The sequence below is a fragment of the Somniosus microcephalus genome, chromosome 2 (genome assembly GCF_052327205.1).
Source record: "Somniosus microcephalus isolate GS21.2 chromosome 2, FLI_Smic_1.0, whole genome shotgun sequence".
In the NCBI taxonomy this organism is placed as follows: Eukaryota; Metazoa; Chordata; class Chondrichthyes; order Squaliformes; family Somniosidae; genus Somniosus; species Somniosus microcephalus.
In genome coordinates, this window is record NC_140988.1 from 19,012,920 (window position 1) to 19,022,618 (window position 9,699).

Sequence of the window (9,699 nt, forward strand, 5' to 3'; positions counted from 1 at the left end):
TCTCCCCTTAAAGGTACATACACTGCAATCATCACATTGCTGTTTGTGGGAGCTTGCTGTGCGCAAATTGGCTGCTGTGTTTCCCACATCACAACAGTGACTCCACTTCAAAAGTACTTCATTGGCTGTAAAGAGCTTTGAGATGTCCAGTGGTCGAGAAAGGTGCTATATAAATACAAGTCTTTCTACAGAAAATGCTGGAAATACTCAGCAGGTCAGGCAGCATCTGTAGAGACAGAAACAAAGTTGTCGTTTCTAGCATTTTCTGTTTTTACTTCAGATTTCCAGCATCCGCAGTATTTTGCTTTTGTGTTTCTTTTCCAACATCCTGCCCAGAGCAGTGGCCGTACAACAAGATGGCGGCGCCCATAGCACTTCACTGGATCGTGTCATTCCGTACATCCGGTTAGTGGCTCGACTTGAACTTTGCCCTTCATCCACTTCTTCCTTCTTTTTCCGGTGACGCCGGCTGCAGGTATGGCGCTGGTGGAGGTTGCGGGGTTTTTACAGACAATCGGATGGCATCCTCGGCCATCGCGCAACGGATCCGGCGGGGCCCCGCCGCTTCTCGTCCCTCTGAATGAGAGGGCTTGTTTGGCGCGGATATTGCGGGGTGTTGTGAGGGGCACTCCCCGGGGGAGGGGGGGAGGAATGAGGCCGGCCTACGGAGCGATCGCTCCCGGTCTGAGCGAGGCCTCAATCCCGGAGCCACTGGTGGTGCGGGGTGGAGGGGGAAAGAGGGGTGACACCGCCCCGGGGCTTTGGGCCTCGGCCCCGCCTGTTAGAGGGAGGCCCGCTAACATCCTCGGGCCCCCGGCAGGCGAAGCCAGGCTCAGCTGGGAACTCTTCCCCGGGGTTGGAGTCTAGATGAGGAGGAGGGGGGGATCAGTTCAATTCAAAAGAAAGACTTTATATAGCACCTTGCAGGACGTCTCAAAGCGCTTTACAGCCAATGAAGTACTTTTGAAGTAACAACAGAAAATGCTGGAAAAACTCAGCAGGCCAGGCAACATCCCTGGAGAGAAAATAGAGTCAACGTTTCGGGTGAAAACCCTTTATTAAGACTAAAGAGGCACAGGGAATGAAATAGATTAAGAGGCCGGGCTGCGAGAGAACAGAAGAGAAGTGAAGTGACATTAAGAGGTATTCAAAACCAGACGAGATGATGTTAGGACTAGTGGAGACAAAAGACTGCTCTAGATTAGGTGTGAAATGCGCTGGCAGAATGGGAGAGAGCTGCCATGTGAGAGAGAGAGGAAAAAAAGGAAAGGGAGGGGGGGGGAAACCAAAACAAAGTGGTGGATAAAAAATATATAAGTATATAAAAATGTAATGGGGGCCGAGGTTATGCTAAAGTACTTTTGAAGTGTGGTCACTGGCAGCCAATTTGCGCACAGCAAGCTCCCGCAAACAGCAGTGTGATAAATGACCAATATCATCTGTTTTAATGATGTTGGTTGAGGGATAAATATTAGCCAGGACACCGGGGAGAACTCCCCGGCTCTTCTTCGGAATAGTGCCGTGGGACCTTTTACGAGAGGGCAGGCGGGGCCTCGGTTTAACGTCTCACCCAAAAGACGGCACCTCCGACAGTGCAGCACTCCCTCGGCACTGCCCTGGAGGGTCAGCCGTGTCTCAGTTGGTTCAAGCCCCCACTTCAGTGACCTGAGCACGTCATCCAGGCTGACACGCCAGCTTGAAAGGATCTTGCTGTGCACAAATCCTCTGTAATGCGGTTTGGGGCGTACTTGATTTTAAAGTTCTCATCCTTGTTTTCAAATCCCTCCGTGGCCTCACCCCTCTACTAGCCCTACAACCCTCCGAGATCTCTGCACTTCTCTAATTCTGAGCTCTTGCGCATTCCTGATTTTTTTTTTTTTTTTTTCTTCTTCTTCTTCTTCTTCTTTCTTCTCCTCTTCCATCATTGGCAGCCTTCAACTGCATAGGTCCTGAGCTCTGGAATTCCTGTCCTAAACCCCTCCGCCTCTCTCCTCCAAGGCACTCCTTAAAACCTACCTCTTTGCCCAAGCTTTTGGTCACCTATCCTAATATGACTCTGTCAAATTATGTCTGATTAACGCTCCTGTGAAGCACCTTGGGATGTTTTACGATGTTAAAGGTGCCATAGAAATGCAAGTTCTTTCTTTAAGTTAACAGACCACTGAGCACTTTCTGAGCCGCGTTTCGACACCACACTGTCATTCTACACGGGTCAGGAAGATGGCCCACAAGAATGGGAGCTGAAATGATGAAAGTAACGACTTGGAATGTTAGAATGCTGTCGCTGCACAGTCCTGTGTGGGCATTGGATGGTGGTGGATTATTTTTCTTGTATTGGAATCACTTTGTCGCTCACTGGTTTCTGAGGGCATGGTGTGTGGTAAACTGGCAAAGGAAAGATGCACATCGTGGTGATCCCTGAAGCTTTTTTGTGAGGTCGGCGGCGGGGGGGGGGGACGGTGGAATAAGGGCTGTGGTCGCGAGAAAAATGGGGGAGGCCGTTTGGCCCATCTTAAGTTATCCAACCAGAGAGAGCCTGAGGTTCTCCACTGCAGTGTCTGATTCTGGGGCTTTTGCCTCCGCTGCTGTGACTTGGCGTCCATTCCAAGTGTTCACTTGGTGTGGCTGAACACTTCCTCCTGATACCTGTCTTTACCGCTCACTAGTTTGACCCTGCCTCCTTGTCCTACTGTTGCAACTTAATTTAAAGTACCTGTAATATTCTGGATTTAGCTTTCTCGTACCATTAACATCTTAGAATCATAGAGTGGCACAGCACAGAAGGAGGCTATTCGGCCCAGCGAGTCTGCGCCGGCTCTTTCGCAGAGCAATGCAGTTAGCCCCGTTCTTTCCCCGTGTCCCTGCAATTTTTTCTCCTTCAAGTATTTATCCAATTCCGACGGCTACAATTCAATCTGTATCTTGTATATCTCTTAAGATCTCTGCTCAAATACTTCCTTTCAAGGCTGAGCAGCCCAGGTTTTTCCAGTCTTCTGACACTAGGGATCAGCCTCTTGGTCCTTCTCGGCACTGCCTCTGCAGTTTGAGCAGAGTAGGGTCAGAGTTTCTATTATTTTTTTAACATTGCTGTCATGCTAGCCAATATTGATTAGAAGGGCCGAGTTGATCTGTAACACTGCCGGGTTTCCAATCTGATACTTGCTTATATCCATTTCCTTGGTTTTAGACCAAGGTTCCTTTTTAAAACCCAGACAATGAATGACGTCATTTCCACAGAGCTAAACAGTGGGTTACGTCTGTTGATAGAATTCCTGAATTGTAAGGCTTTTTCCTAAAACCGTTTGAATGGTATTTCTGATTGACTGACTGTTCCCTCTTTTATTTCAGCTTTAAAAGATGGTTCAGCGCCTGACATACCGTCGTAGGTTGTCCTACAACACCGCCTCCAACAAGAAAAGATTGTAAGTATTGGATGCAGGAACAGAAATAGGCCATTCAGCCCCTCGAGCCTGTTCTGCCAATTAGTTAGATCATGGCTGATCTGTATCATAGTGCATCTACGTGCCTTGGTTCCATGACCCCCAATACCCTTACCTAACCAAAATCTATCAATCTCCGGTTTGAGATTTTCACTTGACCCCCAGCCTCAACAGCTTTTTGTGGTGAGGGGCGGTGGGGGGGGGGGGGGTAATCCCAGATTCCCACTACCCTTTGTGTGAAGAAGTGCTTCCTGACATCACCCCTGAATGGCCTAGCTCTAATTTTAAGGTGATGCCCCCTTGTTCTGGACTCCCCCCACCAGGGGAACTAGTTTCTCTCTCTCTACCCGATCAACTCCTTTAATCGGCTTAAACACCTCAATTTGATCACCCTATAATCATCTATATTCAAGGGAAACATAGAAGATAGGAGCAGGAGTAGGCCATTCGGCCCCTCGAGCCTGTTCCGCCATTTAATGCGATCATGGCTGATCATCCAAACTCAGTACCCTGTCCCTGCCTTCTCCCCATATCCCTTGATCTCTTTAGCCTTAAGAAATATATCCAACTCCTTGAATATATTTATAGAAGGGAGAATATAAGCCTATTCTGTGCAACCTGTCCTTGTAACTTATCCCTTTTTGGCCTTTGTTGTTGTGCCTTGCTCCCAAAGTCGATCTTGCTGTTTAATAACCTCTTCCTTTTATTGTGAAGGTCTCGCACACCCGGTAACCGCATCGTGTTCCTGTACACCAAGAAGGTCGGCAAAGCACCAAAGTCAGCATGCGGCATCTGTCCCGGAAGACTCCGCGGTGTAAGTAGTCACTTTAATGCATGCGTGTTATTTTTTGGTTTCAAACCACTTGTGATTTCTAATAGAAGTGGTTAAACCCTCGTAGGACATTGAGACGCCACAGTGTGCCTGTCCCTGCAGCTATGGTCTGGGGCAGTAGCAGTTTTGTTGTCCTGCCTTGACTTTAAAAACATGGCAGAGAATCATAGAAATTTGCGGCACAGAAGGGAGGCCATTTGGCCCATCATGTCTGTGCCGGATGAGAAAGAAATCCAGCCTAATCCCACTTTCCAGCTCTTGGTCCGTAGCCCTGTAGGTTAAAGCACTTCAAGTGCATATCCAAGTACTTTTAAAATGTGATGAGGGTTTCTGCCTCTACCACCCTTTCAGGCAGTGAGTTCCAGACTCCCACCACCCTCTGGGTGAAATGATTCCTCAACTCCCCTCTAATCCTTCTACCAATTACTTTAAATCTATGCCCCCTGGTTATTGACCTCTCTGCTAGGGGAAATAGGTCCTTCCTGTCCACTCTATCTAGGCCCCTCATAATTTTATACACCTCAATTAGGTCTCCCCTCGGCGGCCTCTGTTCCAGAGAGCGTGGATTTGTTTCCACAGTTTTCTGATCTGATGGGCTTCCCAGCTATAATTATGATAGAGACTTGAGATGCCGGGACTGCTTCCACTGGAGCAGCAAGAGGAGATTTAATAGACTTTTAGTTTAAATTACGAAGAGTTTTGATAGTGAATAGGGAAAGACTATATTCTTCTCTGGTTGGGGAGTCGGCGACGAGGGCCATCAATTTAAAATTGTCAGTCTGAGGACAGAGGTTACGAAACATTTCTTGGAGCATGGATTACTTTACCACACGGTTGAGGCAGAGGCCACTGCATCGGATAAGATTCTGAAACAAAGGAAGGTATAGGGCTACCAGGGGAGAGTGAGATGGTTTTGGATTGCTCCAGCAAAGAACTCGCACAGTGGCCTCAATCTGCATTGTAAACTTCTATGGGTCTATGCACTGAACGGAGAAAACGCTCCTTCCCCCTTTGTTACAGGTTTAGAAGTTCAATCTGGTCCTGCTTTTGACTGTATTGAAGAGTAGCAGTCTTTACAGTAACACCCCCATAGCGTTTCCTGCTACAGGAAACACTCTTTTAACCGGCAAAATTCAAGAGTAGGTTCAGGTAAGTTTTACTTCATATTAGTGGCAGTTCCTGGATCTGTGGCTGTGTAACTGGGGTTCGTGCACTTGTTGCTAAGCAACAGGGACGCTTGGTCTGTGGCCGGAGTTCCTGCACATGTTGCTAAGCAACAGGGAAGCCTGGATTTGTTGCTGTGTACGGAGCTCTTGTACCTTTTAACTATACCTCTCTGTAATCCGGACTTTTTGATAAACCGGCACCACGCCGGTCCCGTTGGTGCCGGATAATAGTTTCCTGTATTTGCATTTTGTTGCTGACTACGATGTATTCTGCGATAATGGTTATTTGGAGGGGTGGCATTAATTCCTGAATGCCTCTACATTTGGTACTGGCGAAATGGGCTGACAAAATAAGATCAGCGCCAACGTGAATAGAATTGAGACTGAAACTGAAGTTCAGACGAAGGATGCCTCTCGATGCAAGAGTTGAAATAGTGCAACCAAAGGTCCTGGCTTGTTTGAGTGAATTAGATGTGTCTAACTTCAACTATCAAATTCTTCTGGGTTGAGTTTTTAGAGTAAGAGAAGGCTCTGCACTTCTTGCAAGGACATAAGAAATAGGAGCAGGAGTCGGCCACGCGGCCCCTCGAGCCTGCTCGGCCACGCGGCCCCTCGAGCCTGCTCGGCCCCTCGAGCCTGCTCGGCCACGCGGCCCCTCGAGCCTGCTCGGCCACGCGGCCCCTCGAGCCTGCTCCACCATTCAATAAGATCATGGCTGATCTTCGACCTCAACTCCACTTTCCCGACGATCCCCTCCCTTAATTCCCCTGAAGTCCAAAAAATGTATCTCTCTCGGCCTTGAATATACTCAATGACTGAGCCTCCACAGCTCTCTGGGGTAGAGAATTCCAAAGATTCACAACCCTCTTGAGTGAAGAAATTCCTCCTCATCTCACTCCTAAATGGCCGACCCCTTATCCCGAGACTATGGGCCCTAGTTCTGGACTCTCCTGCCAGGGGGAACAACCTCTCGACATCTACCCTGTCGATCCCCCTCAAAATCTTATGAGATCATCCCTCAATCTTCTAAACTCCAGCGAGCGAGAGCAGCCTGTGGTGGTGAGCCTGTTAAATTTGGGGTGAATTGTGTGAACACCCCATCAATTTTTGACTTGTCTCCATTTCTTTATTACATGTCAAGCTGTGAATCAAACGGGTGACTTGAACTAACGCTGAGCATTTCGATGTGAATAGCACATTCAAGTATGGTTTTTATAAATAATCCAGATGCTCGAATTTGCCACTTGAACAGCTCCGTTTGTACAGGTGCCTGTCTCTAATTAAAGAGCCACCCCAAATTAAATCTTTGCCTGTGAATCTTTAGTTTCTTCCCTCCTAGTCAGCCTGTAGTTTGAAGTCATGTACTTAGAGTCTGATAGAAGCACAGTTTTGGTAATGAGCCCCGTTTCAGTATAGAAAACGGTAAAAGGACCTTTACTCTGCAACTAACCCGCATTATACCTGACATGGGATCGCCACTGGTGACGCTGGTTACAAAACTCACCAGAATAAGCAAAATAAAATGCATAACATCCTGTTTGGTTGTGTTGAGCGCAAGAAAAAGTCTGAAGAAATATTTTTTAAGATTAAAAATCCGACGGTTAATGTCTGTTTTTTGGGGGAGGCTGTTTCTAGTAGATCCCGTGCTTTGGTTGAGAACTTTCAGCGGTGCTGTGATTGTCACAGGGAACTCATTTCATTGCTTATTTTAATTGCACTGAAATTCTACGTTGTGGTATTTCATTTCTTGGCCTAGTTCCACTTTTTGGCCAAAAAGAAATAACCTATAAAGTTGCCGGATTGTTGTCAAAACCCAGCTGGTTCACTAACGTCCTTCGGGGAAGGGAACCTGCCATCCTTACCCGGTCCGGCCAACATGTGACTCCAGTCCGGCACTGCCTAGTTGGACGCCTAGTGCCCTCTGGGCATTCGGAGCGGGCAGTAACTGTTGCCTCGCTGGTATCTCCCACATCTCGAGAACAAATAAAACACTATAGCATTGAACTTTTTTTTAATCTTAATACATTCGTTCATTTTTTTTTTCCTCTTCTCGAAGTGAGTGAGATCAGTGCTGTGCAATGGGACACTTTCCATTTCAGGCACCCCAGTCTTGACGTCACGTACTCCCAGGGTAAATACAGCAGAGCAAGAGGCCAACTGAAGCTCCCTCCACTTCTCGGGAGAGCGCCCGTACTGCACCAATGTGGCACTTTCTCATTTCCTATGACAACCCTCATTAGGCTGGGTGAAATTTCCATTCAAGGGCACTTTTTTTTGCTGCAAGACCCAGGCTATCTCGGAGCTGGATCGAGACTAATCAAACTCATTTCACACGGGACCCTTGCAGCCACAGGACACCCTCAGGCTGAATTGTCTTTGAACCGAGATGAAAGGCGCTGTTTGGCCCGCTGGTTCATCAGTTCCTAGCTTTGTTTGAAGTACGTTTTCTACAGATGTAGTTAGGAGCGGCACCTAATTTGAAGTTTGGCCAAATGCCTTAAAGCATCCTGCGTAGGTCAGATTTATTTTAACTGATTTACAAGTTGATCTAATGGGGAAGTGTGTTCATTTTGGTGCTGAATGTGACCATTTTGTGTTTGAATTGTTGACCAAATATAGATAATTAACCGATTCCTCTTGAACTTGTGCAGATTCGGGCAGTTAGACCCAAGGTCCTAATGAGATTGTCAAAGACCAAGAAGCACGTCAGTCGAGCCTATGGTGGGTCCATGTGCGCCAAGTGTGTACGCGACAGGTAATCTTCAAAATGACTCGTTCCTGATGCTTTTTTTTTGCTTGATCAATTTATTGAGCATTCCTGCCTGCAACAAGAGACCCTGAATATAGAGTGCCCAGTCTGTGTTCAGTCTGACGGTGATAGAGTAGGTCTCACATGGGCCTTCAAGTAGCCTGTTGAAGTTACAGGGGAATACTGTACTGGGTGGGCTTTCTGTTGGTTATGGGGGGGTCATCATGAGGACCCAGTATGGGGGGGCCGTCAAAGGTTTCAACAGAGCTGATGCAGCAGATATCAAACCAGACAGTGTGTGTAGTTGGTGCGTTAAGGCATCTGATACAAGGTTTTGGTCCTGGTCAGTGATCTATGTGGGGTCAGGGGAAGGTCGCCTAACTTGCCCGCTAGCAGCTTGTCATAGAATAGAATCATAGACGTTTACAGCACAGAAGGAGGCCATTTCGGCCCATCGTGTTTGTGCCAGCCGAAAAAGAGCTATCCAGCCTAACCCCACTTTCCAGCTCTTGGTCCGTAGCCTTGCCGGTTACGCCACTTCACGTGCATACCCAAGTACTTTTTAAATGCAATGAGGGTTTCTGCCTCTGCCGCCCTTTCAGGCAGTGAGTTCCAGGCCCCCACCACCCTCTGGGTGGAAAAAATCTCCTCAACTCCCCGCTATTCCTTTGACCAGTTACTTTAAATCTATGCCCCCCTGGTTATTGGCTTGTTCGTGCCTTGGATGTCTGCCCTCCCTTCAGAACCTGCAAACTGCGGTGAGTGGTTCTGGGGGGTGCCTTTCTCACCCCCAAAATCAGGAATGGTGTTGTGCATGCTGCCTGTAGGCAGGCAGACTCCTCCCCATAGACCATTGGACGCTCCGGGGGTGGGGGAAGGGGCCCGCCTGCTGCACTCTTGGAGTTCCGGTCCGAGTGTGCCACCAGGGCGGGGGATTTTTCAGCCCCGCTGTTGATCATTGATTCTGCGGTGCGGGTCACGTGCAGCTACGTGGGATATGCGACTGGTACCTAAACGGAGAGTTTTCTTCCCTCTGGCGCCCAGTTGTTGAGCGGCCCTCGCGGTGGTAAAACTTTGTCTGATGTGCCTTTTGTTTTTGTTCCCTTTCAGAATTAAGCGTGCATTCCTTATTGAGGAACAGAAGATAGTCGTGAAGGTGCTGAAGGCACAAGCACAGAGCCAGAAGTCGAAGTGAATCATCTAGTTTTGTATACACATGGAAGTAAAATACTAATTGGAACTTGTTTGTTTGAGAATATTTATTCCCCCCACCCCCTGACAAAATGTAGATAGTTGGGGTCGCGAGCAGAATGGGCTGCTTGTTTGGAAGAAAGTTTGCCAAATCGATACCACCACTAAGTGATTAAAGAATCCATATCTCCTGTAGTACAGGAAACTGTGTGTTATCCGGAGGCTAAATGTCCGGCAAGCTCGAGCCACCGGCAAAAATCAGGAGCCGTTTTGTAAGGTTTTTTTTCCAACAGTCAGGCTCTGGAAAGTCTCTCTGAAGCT

General features: G+C 47.9%; 1 protein-coding gene across 1 annotated transcript; it reads left to right on the forward strand.

Moving 5' to 3' along the window:
• Positions 1-449: 449 nt before the first annotated feature.
• On the forward strand, positions 450-9,427 carry rpl34 (ribosomal protein L34). The gene is made up of 5 exons (XM_086007159.1): positions 450-475; positions 3,349-3,422; positions 4,155-4,254; positions 8,090-8,193; positions 9,298-9,427. Exons 2-5 carry the CDS (start codon positions 3,358-3,360, stop codon positions 9,380-9,382), a joined length of 354 nt encoding a protein of 117 aa, XP_085863285.1. The 5' UTR covers positions 450-475; positions 3,349-3,357; the 3' UTR covers positions 9,383-9,427.
• Positions 9,428-9,699: the final 272 nt, after the last annotated feature.

What these genes read in the sequence shown, in the direction of transcription:
- rpl34 (XM_086007159.1), top strand. Translation starts at nt 3,358, where the DNA reads ATGGTTCAGCGCCTGACATACCGTCGTAGGTTGTCCTACAACACCGCC. An exon ending in GTCCCGGAAGACTCCGCGGT is followed by an intron (nt 4,255 to 8,089) that starts GTAAGTAGTCAC and finishes GAACTTGTGCAG; the next exon opens with ATTCGGGCAGTTAGACCCAA. An exon ending in GCCAAGTGTGTACGCGACAG is followed by an intron (nt 8,194 to 9,297) that starts GTAATCTTCAAA and finishes GTTCCCTTTCAG; the next exon opens with AATTAAGCGTGCATTCCTTA.